Here is a 22,347-nt window from a genome sequence, read left to right as displayed (position 1 = left end):
TGTTGCTGATCCGGCCGAGTACTTCAAGGATCAAGAAGATCGTGAAGTGGAAAAGTTGTTCTGGTCACAGTTCCATGTTCCAGTGTGTCCGCTGCTGTTGAATGAGCAAATGGCCGAGTGGGCCGAGCTCCATAGGTTGTCCAGACTTGCCATGAGGTCGTTGTGAATCATCTGTGGCCGGAAGGGCCAAGGCCAAATAGTTATTTTAGTTTAGTGCAACAATTCCTTGGTGATGTGCCGCGCATCGATGCTTTGAAGAGGTCGGCGTGCATAGAGGGTGCGCGAATGGCGCTTGCCCGTGGCAAAACATACTGGACAGAGATGGAGGCCACCGCTATTGCAACCTAGAGTTCGGCCGTAGGCGGAGTATCTGCCGAGCACTACTTTGAAGAAGTCCTTGAAGGCGCTCGTTCAATAGAGGCTCAGTGTTCGAAGAATATAATGTTCTAGTGACATGTATTTCCATTGTAAAAATAATGTTTTATTGAATTATAAAGGTTGTGTTTATACTTTTGCCTGAAAGTATTATGATGCCTCTTGTGCGGCCGTTTATGTATATATGTATATAACCTGAAAGTTTGCAGTCGTCGGCTTCAGCCCCCACGCATATAATGCGGAGGTGTTCGCAAAAAATACGTATTCACACTTGATCCAACGTCTTGGTCCATCAAGGAGGTGGTAGTGCAGCAAACGAGGCAATCGGACTATATTGCTTTAACACTTTCACTTAGCCATAGGAGTTTGGGACTACTATATAGCCTCTGGTACTTCCGCGCTTGTCCGAATACGGGGCGCGTACATACATGACCGGGAAACGGCCCTTCGTTAATGCAGAGGAATCCCGAAGATTCCGCTAAGTCATCGAGTGGTTGACCAGTCTCACGCTTTATCATGACAGTCAGTTTTCGGCTTTCTCTACGGAGGTGCTCATCCGGATGAACCAGGGCACAATCACAGGAGTTCTCCCGATGCCACCTTAGCCGATGGAGCGGAACGTAAGGTAAGAAAACACGGGAGCTGGGTAAACCCAACATTTGACCAAAGACATGATTCAGAGTTGATGCATATAAGGCCAAACTCACGACGCCGAACACTCCCTAAGGTATCCGGTCTTTATAACATATGCCGGGCTGAACAATGCCCTTAATAATAAACCCCGAGTGTCCAGGTACGTGCAATATTCTGACGTGGCAACATGCCAATAACGTCAGCATCCTTCTCGGTTGTATTGAGTATCCGGAGGATGTGAACAACAAGAGACAATAAAAAAGGTTTACGCAGGGTCTTATTCTGAAAAGAAACCTTTAAGCGCGTCCCTGTTGCACGTCTGCGCCTGTGTCTCCATTGTGCCGTGTCTTGAACGGGTGTAGCACGATTGTCATCTGTAAAAGAGAAGAACTTAGGTGAAAGTTGTCGTGCCAAAAAATTGGTTATTCTCAATAAACCATTAAAATTTAAGATAAGTTAAGTTGAGCCGAACTAGACCTAATTACACGCGGGAAGCCCCTGGTACCGTCTATGAGGGTTTAACCAACAAACCAATCTTAGGTATATCTAGTGATGCGCCGGACTCGTCTAACCGTGTCCGCGGTCTTGATGACCTGTCATTTATTCTGGTTAGTGAGGTCGTCTAGTGCTCGGCTATTAAAGCCGCCGCACGTTCTTCCATGCGTAGAGAACGCTCAGTATTTCCACTAATGGTGATGATGCCACGTGGACCGGGCATCTTATGCTTGGGAGAAGCATAATGCGGTACTACATTAAAACGAGCGAAAGCCGCTCTTCCGAGTAGTGCTTGATAGCCGCTTCGCAATGGAGCGATGTCGAAGGTTAACTTTTTGCTTCGTAAGTTGTCGGGAGAACCGAATACAACCTCTAGTAATAGAGAGACCGTGGAGCGGGCCTCTGGGCCTGGTATTACTCCCTTGAAGGTAGTATTACTGTGGCTGATTTTTGTCAGGTCTATGCCCATTTTGCGTATTGTGTCCGGATATATCAGATGTAGACCACTGCCATCGTCCATAAGGACTCGTGTGAGATGGTATCCGTTTATTATTGGGTCTAACACCAAGGCAGCTAATCCTTCATATCGGATGCTTGTCGGGTGATCCCTGCGATCGAAAGTGATCGGGCAGGCCAACCAGGGGTTGAACTGAGGGGTGACGGGCTCTACGGCACGTATGTCTCGGAGTGCGTGTTCGCTTCTCCTCTTCGTCACGTGGATCATGTTTACTGTTTTAACCTCTGGTGGGAATTTTTTCTGTCCTCCAGTGCTTTGCTGGCGAGGTTCATCCTCGTCTTCGCTTGGTGTCTCCCTCCCCTTGTGTTCGATGTTTAGCTTACCGGCCTGCTTGAAGACCCACCATTCTCTGTGGGTGTGATTTGCAGGTTTATCGGGGTGCCATGAATCTGACATAATTTTTCTAGAATCTTGTTTAGGCTAGACGGTCCATCTCTGCTGCCTTGAAAAGGCTTTTTCACTGACCTGGTCGAGAGCCCCTGAATCCGGCGTTTACCGTCGTATTGTCTGGGCTGCCTTCTTTATTCCGACGCTTGCCTTTACTGCATTGTGGTTTTCCATTGCCATCCCTGACTTCGGATGTGCTTGGGTCACTGGTGCTACTGCGGGCTAACCAGCTATCTTCGCCTGCGCAAAAGTGGGTCATGAGGCTTGTCATGGCTGCCATTGTTCTCGGTTTTTCTTGGCCGAGGTGTCTGGCGAGCCATTCGTATCGGATGTTGTGCTTGAAAGTTGCTAAGGCTTCGGCGTCCGGACAGTCTAGGATTTGGTTCTTCTTAGTGAGAAACATGTTCCAAAGCTTTCAGGCTGACTCTCCGGGCTGTTGAATTATATGCCTAAAATCGTCTGCATCCGGAGGTCGGACATAGGTCCCTTGAAAATTAGCCCGAAAAGCATCCTCGAGCTCCTCCCAACTTCCAATTGAGTTTTCGGGGAGACTTTTCAGCCAGTGTCGAGCTGGTCCTTTAAGCTTGAGGGGCAAGTATTTGATGGTGTGGAGATCATCTCCGCGAGGCATATGGATATGGAGGATAAAGTCCTCTATCCAGACCCCAGGGTATGTGGTCCCGTCATACGCCTCTATGTTCACTGGTTTGAATCCTTCTGAAAATTCATGGTCCAGCACCTCATTGGTGAAACATAAGGGGTGTCGGCACCCCTGTATTTGGATGTATCATGGCGTTCGGACGGTTGTGGTATTCGATTTTGATTTTGTGCCGGAGCGCGCTTCCTAGATCCATAGATGAATCTGGCCATGCTGGATTTTTGGCGCAAGTCCTCACGTGGATCGTGTGTTGACTTATGTGCGGCCTTGTGCTACATCTTGAGCTTGCGTTGGTTTACCCCGAAGAGGAAGGGATGATGCAGCAGAGTAGCGTAAGTATTTCCCTTAGTTTTTGAGAACCAAGGTAACAATCCAGTAGGAGCCCACACTCAAGTCCCTCGTACCTGCACAAAGCAATAGCTACTCACAACCAACGCGATTAGGGGTTGTCAAGCCCTTCACGGTCACTTACGAGAGTGAGATCTGATAGATAGAATATTTTTGGTATTTTTGATATAAAGATGCAAAGTAAAAAGTAAAAGCAAAGTAAATAGCAAAACAATATAAAAGTGATGGAGATTGATATGATGAGAATAGACCCGGGGGCCATAGGTTTCACTAGTGGCTTCTCTCAAGAGCATAAATATTCTACGGTGGGTGAACACATTACTGTTGAGCAATTGATAGAATTGAGCATAATTATGAGAATATCTAGGCATGATCATGTATATAGGCATCACGTCCGTGACAAGTAGATCAAAACGATTCTGCATCTACTACTATTACTCCACTCATCGACCGCTATCCAGCATGCATCTAGAGTATTAAGTTAAAAACAGAGTAACGCCTTAAGCAAGATGACATGATGTAGAGAGATAAATTCATACAATATGAAATAAACCCCATCTTGTTATCCTCGATGGCAACGATACAATATGTGCCTTGTTGCCCCTTCTGTCACTGGGTAAGGACACCGCAAGATCGAACCCAAAGGTAAGCACTTCTCCCATGGCAAGAACTACCAATCTAGTTGGCCAAACCAAACGGATAATTCAAAAAGACTTGTAAAGATAACCAATCATGCATAAAAGAATTCAGAGAAGATTCAAATATTATTCATAGATAGACTTGATCATAAACCCACAATTCATCGGTCTCAACAAACACACCGCAAAAAGAAGATTACATCAAATAGATCTCCACAAGAGAGGGGGAGAACTTTGTATTCAGATTCAAAGAGAGAGAAGAAGCCATCTAGATACTAACTATGGACCCGAAGGTCTGAGGTAAACTACTCACACTTCATCGGAGAGGCTATGATGATGTAGAACCATCCGTGATGACGGCCCTCTTCCGGCGGAGCTCCGGAACAGGCCCCAAGATGGGATCTCGTGGATACGAAAAGTTGCGGCGGTGGAATTAGGTTTTTGGCTCCTGTTCTGGTCGTTTGGGGGTACGTGTGTATATATAGGAGGAAGGAGTACGTCGGTGGAGCACCGAGGGGCCCACGAGGCAGGAGGGCGCGCCCTAGGGGGGCGCCCCCACCCTTGTGAACACCTCTTTGCTTCCTTGCAGTAGGGTCCAAGTCTCCTGGATCACGTTCGGTGAGAAAATCACGTTCCCGAAGATTTTATTCCGTTTGGACTCCGTTTGATATTCCGTTTATCTGAAACACTGAAATAGGCAAAAAAAAACATCAATTTTGGGCTGGGCCTTCGGTTAATAGGTTAGTTCAAAAAATAATATAAAAGTGGAAAATAAAGCCCAATATAGTCCAAAACAGTAGATAATATAGCATGGAGCAATCAAAAATTATAGATACGTTGGAGACGCATCAGGCATCCCCAAGCTTAATTCCTGCTTGTCCTCGAGTAGGTAAATGATAAAAAGAGAATTTTTGATGCGGAGTGCTACTTGGCATAATTTCAATATAAATCTTCTTAATTGTGGTATGAATATTCAGAGTAGAAAGATTCAAGACAAAAGTTTATATTGACATAGAAAATAATAATACTTCAAGTATACTAACAAAGCAATTATGTCTTCTCAAAATAACATGGCCAAAGAAAGTTATCCCTACAAAATCATATAGTCTGGCTATGCTCCATCTTCCCCACACAAAGTATTTAAATAATGCACAACCCCGATGACAAGCCAAGCAATTGTTTCGTACTCTAACTTTTTCAGAACTTTTTCAATCTTCACGCAATACATGAGCGTGAGCCATGGATATAGCACTATAGGTGGAATAGAATGGTGGTTGTGGAGAAGACAAAAAAGGAGAAGATAGTCTCACATTGACTAGGCGTATCAACGGGCTATGGAGATGCCCGTCAATAGATATCAATGTGAGTGAGTAGGGATTGCCATGCAACGGATGCACTAGAGCTATAAGTATATGAAAGCTCAAAAAGAAACTAAGTGGGTGTGCATCCAACTTGCTTGCTCATGAAGACCTAGGGCAATTTGAGGAAGCCCATCATTGGAATATACAAGCCAAGTTCTATAATGTAAAATTCCCACTAGTATATGAAAGTGATAACATGAGAGACTCTCTACTATGAAGATCATGGTGCTACTTTGAAGCACAAGTGTGGTAAAAGGATAGTAGCATTGTCCCTTCTCTCTTTTTCTCTCATTTTTTTTTATTTGGGCCTTTTCTTCTTCTTTTTTTTATGGCCTCTTTTTTTTATTTGGGCTTCTTTGGCCTCTCTTTTTTCTCTTTTTTTTATTTTTCGTCCGGAGTCTCATCCCGACTTATGGGGGGATCATAGTCTCCATCATTTTTTCCTCACTGGGACAATGCTCTAATAATGATGATCATCACACTTTTATTTTTCTTATAACTCAACAATTATAACTCGATACTTAGAACAAAATATGACTCTATGTGAATGCATCCGGCGGTGTACCGGGATATGCTATATGACAATGATGAATGTGTCATGAACGGAACGGTGGAAAGTTGCATGGCAATATATCTCGGAATGGCTATGGAAATGCCATAATAGGTAGGTATGGTGGCTGTTTTGAGGAATGTATATGGTAGGTGTATGATACCGGTGAAAGTTGCACGGTATTAGAGAGGCTAGCAAGGGTGGAAGGGTGAGAGTGCATATAATCCATGGACTCAACATTAGTCATAAAGAACTCATATACTTATTGCAAAAATCTAGAAGTTATCAAAGCAAAGTATTACGCGCGTGCTCCTAGGGGGGTAGATTGGTAGGAAAAGACCATCGCTCGTCCCCGACCGCCACTCATAAGGAAGACAATCAATAAATAAATCATGCTCCGACTTCATCACATAACGGTTCACCATACGTGCATGCTGCGGGAATCACAAACTTTAACACAAGTATTCTTTAAATTCACAACTACTCAACTAGCATGACTTTAATATTATCACCTCCATATCTCAAAACAATTATCATGCTTCAATCTTTTCTTAGTATTCAACACACTCAAAAGAAAGTTTCACAAATCTTGAATACCAAGCATATTATTATTAGGCAAATTACCATGCTATTAAGAGACTCTCAAATTAATTTAAGTGAAGCATGAGAGATCAATAGTTTCTTTAAAATATATCCACCACCGTGCTCTAAAAGATCTAAGTGAAGCACATAGAGCAAAATTATAATGCTCAAAAGATATAAGTGAAGCACATAGAGCAAAATTATCTAGCTCGAAAGAATATAAGTGAAGCACATAGAGTATTCTATCAAATTTTAATTCATATATGGCTCTCTCAAAAGGTGTGTATAGCAAGGATGATTGTGGCATACTATAACAAATACACAAATAATACAAGACGCTCCAAGCAAAACACATATCATGTTGGTGAATAAAAATATAGCTCCAAGTAAATTATCGATGGAAGTGGACGAAAGAGGGGATGCCTTCTGGGGGCATCCCCAAGCTTCGACTTTTTGGTGTCCTTGGATTATATTGGGGGTGCCATGGGCATCCCCAAGCTTAGGGTCTTGCCACTACTTGTTCCATGGTCCATCAAAAGAATTCACCCAAAACTTGAAAACTTCACAACACAAAACTTAGCGAAAGAAAACGAAAGACCACTTCAAGGTACTGTAATGAACTAATTATTTATTTATATTGGTATTAAACCTACTGTATTCCAACTTCTCTATGGATTATAAACTATTTTACTAGCCATATATTCATCAAAATAAGCAAACAACACACGAAAAACAGAATCTGTCAAAAACAGAACAGTCTGTAGTAATCTGTAGCTAGCGCAAGGTCTGGAACCCCAAAAATTCTAGAATAAATTTCTGGACGTGAGGAATTTATATATTAATCATCTTCAAAAATAATTAACTAAATAGCACTCTTTAAATAAAAATGACATCAGTTCTCGTGAGCGCTAAATTTTCTGTTTTTTACAGCAAGTTCGACAAGACTTTCCCCGAGTCTTCCCAACGGTTCTATTTGGCACAAACACTAATTAAAAACAAAAAACACAACCAAAACAGAGGCTAAATAATTTATTTATTACTAAACAGGAGCAAAAAGCAAGGAATAAAAATAAAATTGGGTTGCCTCCCAACAAGTGCTATCGTTTAACGCCCCTAGCTAGGCATAACGAGCAAGAATAGATCTAGGTATTGCCATCTTTGGTAGGCAATCCATAAGTGGCTCTCATGATAGTTTCATATGGTAATTTTATTTTCTTTCTTGGAAAGTGTTCCATACCCTTTTTAATGGAAATTGAAATCTAATATTCCCTTCCTTCATATCAATAATCGCACCAACCGTTCTAAGGAAAGGTCTACCAATAATAATAGGGCAAGAAGGATTGCAATCTATATCAAGAACAATGAAATCTACGGGCACATAATTCCTATTTGCAACAATAAGAACATCATTAATTCTTCCCATAGGTTTCTTAATAGTGGAATCCGCAAGATGCAATTTTAGAGAGCAATCATCAAAATTACGGAAATCTAGTAAATCACACAAAGTCTTGGGAATAGTACAGACACTAGCACCCAAATCACACAAAACATAAAACTCATGATCTTTAATTTTAATTTTAATAGTTGGTTCCCACTCATCATAGAGTTTTCTAGGGATAGAAACTTTCAATTCAAGTTTCTCTTCATAAGATTGCATCAAGGCATCAACAATATGTTCGGTGAAGGCTTTATTTCGACTATAAGCATGTGGAGAATTTAGCACGGATTGCAACAAGGAAATACAATCAATCAAAGAGCAATTTTCATAATTAAATTCCTTGAAATCCAATATGGTGGGTTTAGCAACATCTAGATTTTTAATTCTTTCTATCCCACTTTCATAAATTTCATCATTAAGATCTAAACACTTCGAATTTGTAAAACGCCTTCTAGGTAAAGGAAGATCATATTCAGTTTCATCAAGATTCATATTGCCAAATAAATATTTGATTGGATACACATCAATAACTTTTAGACCTTCATCTTGATTTTCACGGGTATTCGGTTTAGCGGCCATCTTATTGACTAAGGTGGCTTGCATATCCGAAATTTCAGCAGTCATCTTCTCTAGACGAGCAATCTGGGATCTTATACCCTCAAATTCTTTGGACGTATCATCAAGCTCTTTATTCATATAACTCATAAAACTTTTTTGTTCTTTAAGTTCGTTTCTAAAGAAACTATTATGCTCAAATTGCAAAACCATAAACTTCCTAACGTTGTTTTCGATCTCCTCTAACCTTTTAAGGTGAAGATCACCAAATTTTGGTTGAGCCATCGCGACAAACAAGCAATCTAACACACGAGCAAAAAAAGCAAATGGGCAAAAATAGGAAAATAGAGAGGGAGGATAGGGAGAGAGAGGGCGAATAAAACGACAAGGGTGAATTGAGGGGAGAGGAAAACGAGAGGCAAATGGAAAATAATATAATGCGAGAGATAGGGATTGTGATGGGTACTTGGTATATTGACTTTTTGCGTAGACTCCCCAGCAACGGTGCCATAAATCCTTCTTGCTACGTCTTGAGCTTTCGTTGGTTTTCCCCGAAGAGGAAGGGATGATGCAGCAGAGTAGCGTAAGTATTTCCCTCAGTTTTTGAGAACCAAGGTATCAATCCAGTAGGAGCCCACGCTCAAGTCCCTCGTACCTGCATAAAGCGATAGCTACTCGCAACCAACGCGATTAGGGGTTGTCAAGCCCTTCACGGTCACTTGCGAGAGTGAGATCTGATAGATAGAATATTTTTGATACTTTTGATATAAAGATGCAAAGTAAAAAGTAAAAAGCAAAGTAAAAAAGCAAAGTAAATAGAAAAACAATATAAAAGTGATGGAGATTGATATGATGAGAATAGACCCGGGGGTCATAGGTTTCACTAGTGGCTTCTCTCAAGAGTATAAGTATTCTATGGTGGGTGAACAAATTACTGTTGAGCAATTGATAGAATTGAGCATAATTATGAGAATATCTAGGCATGATCATGTATATAGGCATCACGTCTGTGACAAGTAGATCGAAACGATTCTGCATCTACTACTATTACTCCACTCATCGACCGCTATCCAGCATGCATCTAGAGTATTAAGTTAAAAACAGAGTAACGCCTTAAGCAAGATGACATGATGTAGAGAGATAAATTCATGCAATATGAAATAAACCCCATCTTGTTATCCTCGATGGAAACAATACAATACGTGCCTTGCTGCCCCTTCTGTCACTGGGTAAGGACACCGCAAGATCGAACCCAAAACTAAGCACTTCTCCCATGGCAAGAACTACCAATCTAGTTGGCCAAACCAAACGGATAATTCGAAGAGACTTGCAAAGATAACCAATCATGCATAAAAGAATTCAGAGAAGATTCAAATATTATTCATAGATAGACTTGATCATAAACCCACAATTCATCGGTCTCAACAAACACACCGCAAAAAGAAGATTACATCAAATAGATCTCCACAAGAGAGGGGGAGAACTTTGTATTCAGATTCAAAGAGAGAGAAGAAGCCATCTAGCTACTAACTATGGACCCGAAGGTCTGAGGTAAACTACTCACACTTCATCGGAGAGGCTATGATGATGTAGAAGCCCTCCGTGAACGGCCCTCTTCCGGCGGAGCTCCGGAACAGGCCCCAAGATGGGATCTCGTGGATACAGAAAGTTGCGGCAGTGGAATTAGGTTTTTGGCTCCTGTTCTGATTGTTTAGGGGTACGTGTGTATATATAGGAGGAAGGAGTACGCCGGTGGAGCACCAAGGGGCCCACGAGGCAGGTGGCGCGCCCTAGGGGGGCGCCCCCCACCCTCGTGAACACCTCTTTGCTTCCTTGCAGTAGGGTCCAAGTATCCTGGATCACGTTCGGTGAGAAAATCACGTTCCCGAAGATTTTATTCCGTTTGGACTCCGTTTGATATTCCGTTTATCTGAAACACTGAAATAGGCAAAAAAACAACAATTCTGGGCTGGGTCTCCGGTTAATAGGTTAGTTCTAAAATAATATAAAAGTGGAAAATAAAGCCCAATATAGTCCAAAACAGTAGATAATATAGCATGGAGCAATAAAAAATTATAGATACGTTGGAGACGTATCACCTTGTTAGCCGCTCTATCGCGGTCACAAGGTGGTTTATCCGGCCTGTTGGCCGTTTTATTTTTCGGCTATGTGGGCTCTAAGGCCTCATCGTCGAATTCAGGTAATAGCTTGCGCTTTGGATAGATCTTTGTGTGGTAACTTCCACCATACTTTTCCTCGTTGTCGAGCACTTTGTTCCACCTGCTGTTGAGCGTATTTTGTGCGGCCTTAAGCCTTTGCTTCTGCTTCTTCGGACTCCTCGCTGTGGCAATAAGCCTTCTGCGGAGGTTCTCTTGTTCCAAGTGCGTTTCCGGGATGATATGTGCATCTTCGTCCGGACTGTTTTCCTCCCCAAAGGGGGTTTGATGAGCTTTATCGTCGGCGTCGCCGTGTTCGGTCATCGGATCCGTACTATGTTCACTGTTTGCGGTTTCATCGTGCTCTGCCGCTGGGTCAATGTGGTCGTCGCTTCCTCTGGAGTCGACTGGAGTGTTATTTTCTCTTGCGCTATTATCGAAGTTTTTGCCAAGGCGGGATTTGGAGTGGTGTCTACACCGACGCTTTGTTTGCTTCCCGAGGGAGCTATTCTTCGCTTCATCCTGCCGTTCTTCGTCATTGTTTTCTTTGGGTGTATCCACCATGTATATGTCATGTGGTGAAGTGGCTATCCAGCGCCTTGTGGGCACTGGTTCCTGTACCTCTCCTGCATCGTCGTCCATGTCGTCGATGTCTTCGGAGTCGAAATCAAGCATGTTGGTTAAATCATCGACAGAGGCTACTAAGTGGGTGGTGGGTGGGCAGCGAATTTCTTCGTCGTCCGCATCCCATTCTAGCCGGACATAGTTCAGCCAAGGATCTCCTGACAAGGAGAGAGACCTTAATGAATTTAGCACGTCGCCGAAAGGTGAGTGCTGAAAAATATCCGCGGAGGTGAACTTCATGATCGGCGCACAGTTAGATTTGATAGGCACGGACGCAGGCGGCTCAGAGTCCGTGGCCGGGGACGAATCCAGTGGTTCAGCAACACGACTCTCGTAAGGGGTGAAGTCAGTATCCGGCTCCATCGCCACTGAGAGTGTGGCCTCCATGGCGGGGTCTATCCGCCCGTCCTCGGATGGCTCAATTTGCTGTGGATTGAAGGCCGGAGTAGTTGCAGGTGTGATTTCCCGAACAATGTCTGATGGCAGAGCTAAATCATGCTCGTCGTGACTGTGCGGCGCACCTGACATGGGCTCGAATCCGTCGAAGATCAAGTCTCCGCGGATATCGGCAGTGTAGTTTAAGTTTACGAACCTGACCTGATGCCCAGGGACATAGCTCTCGATCTGCTCCAGATGGCCAAGCGAGTTGGCGCGCAGTGCGAAGTCGCCGAATACGAAGATCTGTCCGGGGAGGAAAACCTCGCCCTGGACCGCATCGTTACCGATGATCAAAGGAGCCATCAAGCCTTATGGTGACGGCACAGTGGATCTCTCGATGAAAGCGCCAATGTCGGTGTCAAAATCGGTGGATCTCGGGTAGGGGGTCCCGAACTGTGCGTCTAAGGCGGATGGTAACAGGAGGCAGGGGACACGATGTTTACCTAGGTTCGGGCCCTCTTGATGGAGGTAATACCCTAGGTCCTGCTTGATTGATCTTGATGATATGAGTATTACAAGAGTTGATCTATCACGAGATCGTAGAGGCTAACCCTAGAAGCTAGCCTATGGTATGATTGTTTTTGTCCTACGGACTAAACCCTCCGGTTTATATAGACACCGGCTAGGATTACACAGAGTCGGTTACAAGGGAGGAGATCTACATATCCTTATTGCCAAGCTTGCCTTCCACGCCAAGGAGAGTTCTATCCGGACACGGGACGAAGTCTTCAATCTTGTATCTTCATAGTCCAGCAGTCTGGCCAAAGGATATAGTCCAGCTGTCCGGAGACCCCCTAATCCAGGACTCCCTCAGTTGGAGTGAAAAGTAGAGATGCATTTATACTAGAGTCTTTATTTTCTATTTCTTAATGAGGCCCACTAGTGATAGCTTGCATTGGAGAGAAAAAATTAATGTGGATGCCTCAAATTACTTTTTGTCATGGGGCATATGTATCCATATGCCACCATTGTACATGCCCTTATTGTGTAGCTTTTGGCAGGGGAGAGTGGTTGTGCAGCGCATGCATTCTAAAGTATTCTCTCCCCACCAGTGCGAAAGATTTCTATTTAATTCATAGTACAAATTTGGATGATAGATACCTTTTGAACTAGAACTTTGTTTTGATTTTTATATATATTATAATTCACCGCGAGAAGATCTTCAGAACTAGATCAATCAAAAATACATTTCAACTAGTTTCAATTTTAAAGTTTCACTCATTTCAAAGAATATAATTTCACCCATTCCAAAATCAGTATTTTACTAATTTGAAAAAGCATATTTCAGATTCAGAAAACTGTTTTCACTCATTACAAAATATATCTCAAAAACTAAATTTATTGTTTCACTCATTTGAAAGAATATAATTTTCACTCATTCCAAAATCAGTATTTCTTTAATTTGAGGAAAGCATTTCAATAAATTGGAGAACTGTTTTCACTCATTAAATATATATATATATATATATATATATATATATATATATATATATATATATATATATATATATATATCAAAAGTACTTTTACTGTTTCACTCTTTTCAAATAATATAATTCCACTCATTCCAAAATCGGTATTTCACTAGTTCGAAAAAACACATTGCACTGATTTGGAAAGTCGATTCATTCATTACAAAAAAAAATCTCAAAAACTAATTTCACTTCATATTTATGAAATATCTTGAAACGTATTTCACTCATCACAAAAATCAGTTTCAAACATTGAAATATACAGTTTCACAAAATAATGGATATATTTCACGTTTTTCAAGTATCTTATTTCTCGCATTTCACTCATTTCATAAAACGCATTACACTCACTCAATTAAAATACTATATTCCACGTGTTTCAGAAAACTGATTACACTAATTACAAAAGATATATTTCACTCGTTTCAGAAAAAAAACACTCACTCAATTGAAATAACAATTTCAATTGTTTCAATGATAGATTTCACTTGTTTTTAAAACTGATTGGAAATAATCAGCTTCTCATTTTTTTTAAATAACTAGTTTCACATTTTTCAAATAACAAGTTCACATATTTTTCACTGAAATATGTTTCATGTGCATGAAAACAAAAATTTCCCATTTAAAAAAAATTGGTTTCACTCAATTCAAAGAACTTATTTCACTTATTTCCGAAAACCGATACACTCATTTGAAATTTTGAAATTTAATCATGTTTAAATGTATTTGACATTGATCTTGTTCTAAAGATCTTGACGCTAGGAGTTTAAATATATAAAATGCTTCTAAAATGGGATTATAGTTTTAACGATATGAATGAATGAAATTGCTAAAGAGAAAATAAAAGGCAGGATTTAATCTCTCATGCGGATGCACCTTTACGTGAATGTACTACTTTATCACTGACATGGACCTGCCATCTGATGTGACACAATGTTAAATACGTCATGCTCTTTGAAAATACGCTAATATACATGAGATGTAGACCAACAAAGCGCACAAATCGCAAAGTGGACGAACCGCAGATGGTTCACCCGTACATACCGCAACCGCGGTAAAAAGAGCTTGGCGCTCGAGTTACGGACGTGGGGCTATGGATGCTAACAAACCTCCCTGATAAAAAGATGGATCCCAAACAAACAGACGAACCCAACCCGACCCAACCCAACGCCACCCCAGAAATGAAAAAATTCCAAGTAGATCGATATATCGCTTGACGGAGGTTGAACCGACGATGGCCGACGACATGCTGGAGCAGGAGCAGGAGCAGGAGCTGGTGGTGCCGGAGGCCGACGAGCGTAGCCGTTGGATAGCGCGGCACCCTGTGGGCTGCGCCGGCGTCTCGCTTGTTTGCATCTACTGCCACTTGGTCACCGACGACCCGCTCTTCACGCTCCTTATCCTTGTGCTCGGCCTCCTCGCCGTATTTCTTTACGACCTTGCCTGGCTTTATGCCAACGACAGGTACCTTTATCCAGGGAACAACAAAGGCTTAATTGATAAATTCTTGATGCTCTATTAATTTATTCATTCAGTTCTCAAAAGAAACAAAAATCAATCCACTCATCCGTCAAAGCATTCATCTAAGTAGTACTCCCTCCGTTCAGAATTATTTGTCTTGAAAATGGATGTATTTAAACGTACAACTATAAATTTGTCCATGATCGATACTCTATTGAATGTCACACTAGCTTCATCCATATTCTGCATGTAGTACGTCTTGCTTTGGGGGGCTGAATGTATGCGTGTCTTGTTTGTTTGACCAAGAAATATGTAATATAGTGGTGTGGCCACGGACGAGCTGGAGGAGGAGGTGGAGCTGGCGGTGCCGGAGGCCGACGAGCGTAGCAGATGGGCAGTGACGTGCCTTATAGGCTGCGCCGGCATCTCGCTTCTTCGCATCGCATGTCTGGTCGACCACCACAACAATCCCCGCATGAGCCTCCTCATGCTTCTGCTCTGCTACCTCCGTGTATTTCTTTGCGGCCTTTTCGAGGCTTTTGTTATCCAAAGGTACCTCAATGTGGAGGGTCAGCAAAAGCTGGTAGATAAATTCTTGTTACTCTATTAATCAATAAATAATTCATCCATCCATTCATGCATCTTTCTATCAATCTGTAAAATTTTTTTGAACACTATCTATCTGTTAATCCTATATTTATCAGTCAACTATAGTAAGCGTGCATGTGCAAATGCACGTCTCAATTATCATAAGTTAATTATATGGTGATATTTATCATAATCCATCCACATGGTGGATATATCTAGATCAGAATGGATTCTTTTGTACAACAGCGCAAACATTGTTACAGATTGTATATGTGTATTGTAGGTCTTGCTACGTATCAGACAATTGAAATTATTGTGAAATGCTATATAGCATCAGCAAATGAAAAATGTACCTGACATGTTGTTGCAATATATATGAAGAAAAATATTATAAAATGTTCTGTAGCCAGGGACCGAGCTAGAAAAAATGGGCATAGGTGTCAGCCACTATAGTACCATGACAGGGCAATAAATAAATTCAGAGAGTAATAAAAAACAAATATGCAGTGAACCAATGATATTTTTTGTTATATACAAAGATTATCATATAGACTATTGGCTGAGGCGAAGTCATAAAATCACTTGTTTATCTACCCGGGAAAAGAAACAAAGTGAAAAAAGATAACTTCAGAGCTTCATTTGCAAATCCCTAGAAAGGATGAAAAAATAGAACACACTATATTCACATCAAAGGAATCCAATAAAAAATACATATGAAAATATTATTAAGCGAAGGTATGAATGACATGAGAGTCACATTTTATAACTTCCGTCGATCTTTTATCCTCTTAAAGGGACCAATCATGGCATCCGTAGTAAGTGTAAAAAATATAGCTTTCTTCACATAGCAAATAATGCAATTACTCGTGACCTCATTTTCGATGCAAACACTTTGGACAATATTTGTTGTTCAAAAACATCTTGCCGCTGATTTTATGGCAGCTGGCAAAATAAGCACCAACTTTACAAGTTTAACCAAAGGAAAAAAAGATAGATCATTCTTATTGTCCACGAACAATTTAGAAAGACCAACAATGCGATCCAAATTAGCAAATCTTTGATCTGGCCGTGCATTGTCAATGTACATTTGAAGTTCATGATCAAGTTCCATTGTGTCACTAATCCATCGTTTGCATACATTCTTCTTAAGCTAAACTACATTGCTAACTATGTTACTATTATATTCTTCAAGGGAAGCTCCTGAAGGATTGTGTGCCTCATCGGATGTTAATCAAAGATGAGATGGATATTATTAGCTTACAACCAAGTCTACCTAGGGCTTTCCACAACCCATACTCGATTTCTCGAAGAGATGAAGACCTGACAATCGAAGGATGAAGAAAAGCAATGAATGCGCACAGGGAACTACTTGGAGGTAACATGGTGTGCAACCCATGAATTGGAGACGGTGGATCTCTGATCTCCATAATGGTGGAGATGGGGCTTTGCTGTTTTATACTATTTTACCTTCGAAAGAGGAGTAGGTCCTAGCTAAAACTTTTCATGTGTGCTTGAACGATAATGATGAGTTATTATTATATGACTACGAATGATGATGATGATGCGTTATTATTATATGACTACGGATGATGATGAAGAATTATTATTATATGACTAAGGATGATGAGTTGTTAATTCAAGGTTGTGGAAGAAACACAACTTAGACTAAAGTTGGTGGATCCAAATGTCCTACTAATTCAACTAGCTCACTTGGATCCACCAACTTGAATCTAATCTGTGTTTCTTCCACAACAGCTTCATTGCTACTATATAAAAGTTGTATAACGGTTTATAAGTATAAATAAATAAAATACGCACTAATAGTAGTAGCGCAGGGCAGATACAGGTGCTACTGCTATGTGCAAACCCACGCTACTGCTAACACCAGTAGCATTAGCGTTGGAGATGTTCCGCGCTACTGCTAAAACTTAGCTGTAGCGCCCTAGCAGTAGCGTGGGCTACTTAACCCGCACTGCTCCTAGGGTTTTCGCTAGTAGTGGGGGAGGCACCTGGACCTAACTGGATGCTTCTTAAATGATTAGAATTTAAAGCCTCTTGCATCGAAAGTGACAATTCATTGACAGCGAGAATAAACGATACGGAGATAGAGGACAACCTTGTCGTATGCCTTGAGATCCCTTAAAGCTGCTAACCGGTTGGCCATTAATGTTAACGGAAAAAGTAGGAGATGAGATGAATTCGATGATCAAATTTATGAAATGATCATGCAGCCCTTTACGTACCAATGCTCTTCTTATAAAGCACCATTCAATGCTATAAAAGGCTTTAGCTAAGTCAATTTTGAGCATAAAAGCTTTTGTTTCCAAGATTTAAGAAGAAAAGAATGGTTACTTCTTACGCAATAATAATATTATCAGTAACCCTTCTGCCTTGAATAAAGTTTGTTGTGACTCATGAATATAATCAGGAAAAAGGTCCTTAAGTCTTAGTAATATTTTGATAAACTACATTGCCATTGCAGAGAAATAATGGGTCTGAAATCTTGAGGGATCTTAGCATTATTTTTCTTAGGGATTAAAGTGATGCAAGTTCTATTAAGTTGGGGATGAAGTTTACCTCTTGTGTAGAAGTCTTGAACTAGCTTAGTTATGTAATCGCATAACCATCTCCATGCTGATAAATAGAATGCAACATCCAGTCCATCTGGTCCGGGAGTAGCATTTCTTCTCATTCCTTTTAGTACCTGCAGAACTTCTTCTTTATCTGGAAAAGTAGAGCTACACATCCTATTATCATTATTACTATGAAAAGCAGCAAAGTGTTTAAGTTGTGATTACTAGTAGAGAAAAGATTAGTGAAGTAGTTTCTGACGCAAGCTGCTATGTCATTTGGACTTTGTAACATGTTATTATTATTATCAAAGATAGAACTGATTCTATTTTTCCTTCTTTTTCAAGAACAACATTATGAAAGTAATTAGTATGCATGCCTCCCTTAGTAGCCCAATGTTTTTAGCTCTTCTCCTGTAATATTCCGTAAGTTTGGTCATAGTCTTGTCATATAAATCCACCAAGCTGGCTTAGACTACAAATTCTCAAGATCTTTATGAATAATATCAAGCTGCTGCTTCAGAGGCTTCTCACTTTTACTCCACCTCCTGAGTGATCTTGCAAGAATAGAAGTTATAATATGGAAAGGTGTGTTATTTGTATTGGTCCAATTATTTTTTGCCATGTCCTGATAGTCCTCTTCTAAAAGCCACCAATTTTCAAATTTAAAAGGACTCCTGGTCTTAATAGTATTTGGTTTAGAAACGGTCAAAATAGGAGCATGATCACTGTAGAAAATAGGCACATTATAAACAGTATTGTGAGGAAATTCTTTGCACCATTCAACATTAGCAAAGCATCTATCAAGGCGTTCATAAACATGAATCAAAGTAAAACACTTGTTACACTGGAATTGGCCTTAAATCCCATATCCTTGGCCTCGCCGTCATCGAGCATATTTGCATGCATCAGCCGTCCAAGGTTAACAATCTGCTAGCGGGAGATGCATCCACATGTCACTAGTAGAAAAGGGGGCAAAGGTACAGGCCGGGTCAGCCCATTAGTCCCGGTTCAGTCCAGAACCGGGACCAATGGGGGTATTGGACCCGGTTCGTGAGCCCAGGGGGCAGGCCGGGCCACGTGGGCCATTGGTCCCGGTTTGTTTGGAACTTTTGGTCCCGGTTGGTGGGACGAACCGGGACCAATGGGCCTCGCTCCTGGCCCACCACCATTGTTCCCGGTTGGTGGCTTGAACCAGGACCAAAGGCTCCCCTTTAGTCCCGGTTCATGCCACCAACCGGGACCAATGAGGTGCCTATATATACCCCCTCGCGTAAGAGCAGAGCACACTGCTCTACTTTTTCTGGCCGAGGGGGAGAGGGCTTGGTGGTGCTCTAGCTCACCTCCTATGCACACAAGGTGTTCGATGGAATGCCCGAGCCACACTACTTAAGCTTTCTCCTCTCCAAGCTCGGCCTCCAACCTCCATTTTCCTCAATATTTTTCTAGGTTTAGCGGTCCGTCACGTCCCGTCCCCGTCTTCACCGCCGTCGATCACCCGCGTCGAGCTCATCGCCGCACCACCGTGGTGAGCCTCTTGTTCTTATCTTCTTTCTGAAAGGAAAAAATATTCTTACTTGTATGTTTACATAGATACTTGTATTATTTTCTTACTTCTATTATTGCATCTTATATAGTGCGATGGTTTTGGTATCCGCCCCGTCGGCCCTCGTCCTGTCTACGATTCGGATGTAGTATATATATTATCTTTATTACTATTGGTTCATTTATTGTTTAGGAAAATTATGCCAACCAACGTGACATAGATTTTATTTATCTAGGATGTATGTGAACCGGAAATTCCAACCGACCCTATTGTCGAGAGGTTAAATTTAGTTGAAGAAGAAAACAATTTCTTGAAGGAAAAAATAAAAAAAATTGAGGAGGAGAAGATGATATTGGAGTTGCATGTTGCGGATGTCGTCGATGATCACAAGATCAAGATGGATGCAATGCGCTTGAAGATTAGAAAGATTAGAAAATATGCCATTCATACCGAGACTTGGTATCATTATGTCGTTGGATCAATTGTTACCTTGGTTGCGATTATGATCGCATTTATTTTCGCATTGAAATGTTTTACATAGTTTCAATGTATGGTTTAATTAATTAGATGCTCTGGAGAGCTATATGTTGTTAGATGAGAATTATGTATGTACTTTGGTTTTAATGTGATGATGAACTTCTATTAATTTAGACACTTAATTATATATAATGCACGAAGATAAACCGGCAATGGATGTACGGTGATAGACACACCTCCGAGTACATTAAGGGCGTGCATGAGTTTCTCGATGCGGCTGAGGCAAACAAGCAGAATAGTTTTATGTGTTGTCCATGCACTGAATATGGGAATACGATGTCTTACTCTAACCAAAAAATCCTTCACTCCCACCTGCTTTACAAGGGTTTCATGCCACACTATAATGTTTGGACGAGGCACGGAGAAATAGGGGTTATGATGGAAGACGACGAAGAAGAAGAGTACGATGACAACTATGTGCCCCCTGAATACGGTGATGCTGCAATGGGGGGAGCTGGTGAAGATCAAGAGGAACCAGACGATGTGCCCAATGATGCTGCAATGAGTGAAGCTGCTGAAGATCAAGAGGAACCAGACGATGTGCCTTATTATGATGATCTTCGCCGGGTCATTGTCGATGCAAGGACGCAATGCGAAAGTCAAAAGGAGAAGCTGAAGTTCGATCACATGTTAGAGGATCACAAAAAAGGGTTGTACCCCAATTGCGAAGATGGCAACACAAAGCTCGGTATTGTACTGGAATTGCTGCAGTGGAAGGAAGAGAATGTTGTGCCTGACAAAGGATTCGATTAAAAAGAGACACCCGAATTTAAGGGTAGATATGAGAAGATCAGAGATCACTGGCCCGCATTTGTGGCCCACAAGACATCGGAAAAGAGTAAGAAGATGTCGGTGACAAACAAGCAAAATGTTGCGAAGAAGAAGCATCACCATCACACGGGGTCAGGTGACTACCTCGTAGCCCGGCCTAAGTGGGCCAAGGCTGAGAACGATCTGGTTGATAAAGGGATCGAACCAGAGATAATTAACTGGCCAGACCATTGCCGGACTTGGTTCTTCGGGGCTGGCGGAACCTTGGACCCTGTATCAGGGAAGTGCATTTGGACGGACGAGCAATTGGAAATACCAGTCAGGAGGCTTCAGCACTATATCAAAGCAGCGCAGCAAGGGACGTTTGTTCCAGACAGAGAGAACGACGAGCTCACAATGGACCTCGGGAATCCTGAGCACCCTGGACGGACACGAGGCACACCAGGCTCCATTCCGTGGAAGGCTGGGTTTCCGGACGCAGGCGGTTACAAATGCCACGAGAGGAGGAAGAAAATGGAGCAGACCCAACTACAGGCGATGCACGCTAGGGTACAAGCGATAGAGGAACGAGAAGCAAATCGCAGCAAACGAACTGTCGAAGCTTCCCCCGAAGCTACTCCGCCATCTCAGTGGAGAAGCAGTGTGGCTTCCACCGAGCTGCTTCAGCCGGAGCATGTCTTGATGGCTCCTGCCAGCTATCCCGTGGATGCTATCACGGAGTCTCAAAATTGCCACCTTATGACGCAATGGATTAATATGAAGGTCAAGGCGGCTGTTGGCTCTGTTTTTCCTACTGAACCCGACGCAACTTTTCACTGCCGGCCGATTCCAGAAGGATATGCTAGGGTGATGGTGGATTAAATAACGGAGGGATTTGAGGACCTCCAGCTTGACCATCCTACCGGTGAAGGGGAGACTCGGCTGGGTTCTGCTCTGAAGACTCCATGCCTATGGCGGAACGAGCTCATCAACCTTCCGAACTGGACGCCTCCGCCTCCTCCTCCTCCTCCGGCGAGTCAGGGCACTTCGCCTCCTCCGCCGCCTCCTCCTTCGGCGAGTGACGATCGGGGCACTCGGCCGACTCCTTCTCCGGCGCGTGACGGCACTCTGCCTCCTTCTCCGCCTACGTCGACGCGCCCGAGCAGCCAGCCCCCTCCTTCTCCGCCTCGTCAGCAAGGGCGGAAGAGACCCGCCGCCGCTCCGGCTGCTCCGGCGCGTCGTAGTCCTTCTCCTCCGCCTCGTAAGCAAGTAAAGAAGACAGCCGCTCCGTCTGCTCTGCCGGCGTCTATCAGTACAGCCAGAGGCGGGAGGACATACAGATTCGGTCCTTCTCTGAAGACTCCAGAGAAGTTACCATACGAGATGACCCCGGAGGAGAACGCGAAGATTGCGCGAACCGAAGTGAAGGACTGGTTTCAAGGGTTGAAAGCACAGAGACATCCACCTCTGGAGGAGAAGGTAGATCCGGTGAAAGCGAAGCGCACTCTGGCTGCCCTGACAAAATTAACCACCCAAGTCTTCGGCGAAAGGCAACTATGAGCGCATTATTGGAAAGGCATTTGCCGAAGCGGAGCATTCGGGAAGTACTGTTAGTGATCAAAGGATGAAAGAACGACGAGCTGGGAAACAAATTGCCCAGCTCGACGA

At 42.5% G+C, this 22,347-nt stretch overlaps 1 protein-coding gene across 1 annotated transcript; it reads left to right on the top strand.

The window, feature by feature from the left end:
* Positions 1-14,335: 14,335 nt before the first annotated feature.
* On the top strand, positions 14,336-15,359 carry LOC123106487 (uncharacterized). The gene is made up of 2 exons (XM_044528637.1): positions 14,336-14,691; positions 15,010-15,359. Exons 1-2 carry the CDS (start codon positions 14,462-14,464, stop codon positions 15,296-15,298), a joined length of 519 nt encoding a protein of 172 aa, XP_044384572.1. The 5' UTR covers positions 14,336-14,461; the 3' UTR covers positions 15,299-15,359.
* The last annotated feature ends 6,988 nt before the right edge of the window (positions 15,360-22,347 follow it).

The sequence above is a fragment of the Triticum aestivum genome, chromosome 5A (genome assembly GCF_018294505.1).
Source record: "Triticum aestivum cultivar Chinese Spring chromosome 5A, IWGSC CS RefSeq v2.1, whole genome shotgun sequence".
In the NCBI taxonomy this organism is placed as follows: Eukaryota; Viridiplantae; Streptophyta; class Magnoliopsida; order Poales; family Poaceae; genus Triticum; species Triticum aestivum.
This window is presented reverse-complemented; position numbering and strand designations above follow the sequence as displayed.

What these genes read in the sequence shown, in the direction of transcription:
- LOC123106487 (XM_044528637.1), top strand. Translation starts at nt 14,462, where the DNA reads ATGGCCGACGACATGCTGGAGCAGGAGCAGGAGCAGGAGCTGGTGGTG. An exon ending in TGGCTTTATGCCAACGACAG is followed by an intron (nt 14,692 to 15,009) that starts GTACCTTTATCC and finishes TATGTAATATAG; the next exon opens with TGGTGTGGCCACGGACGAGC.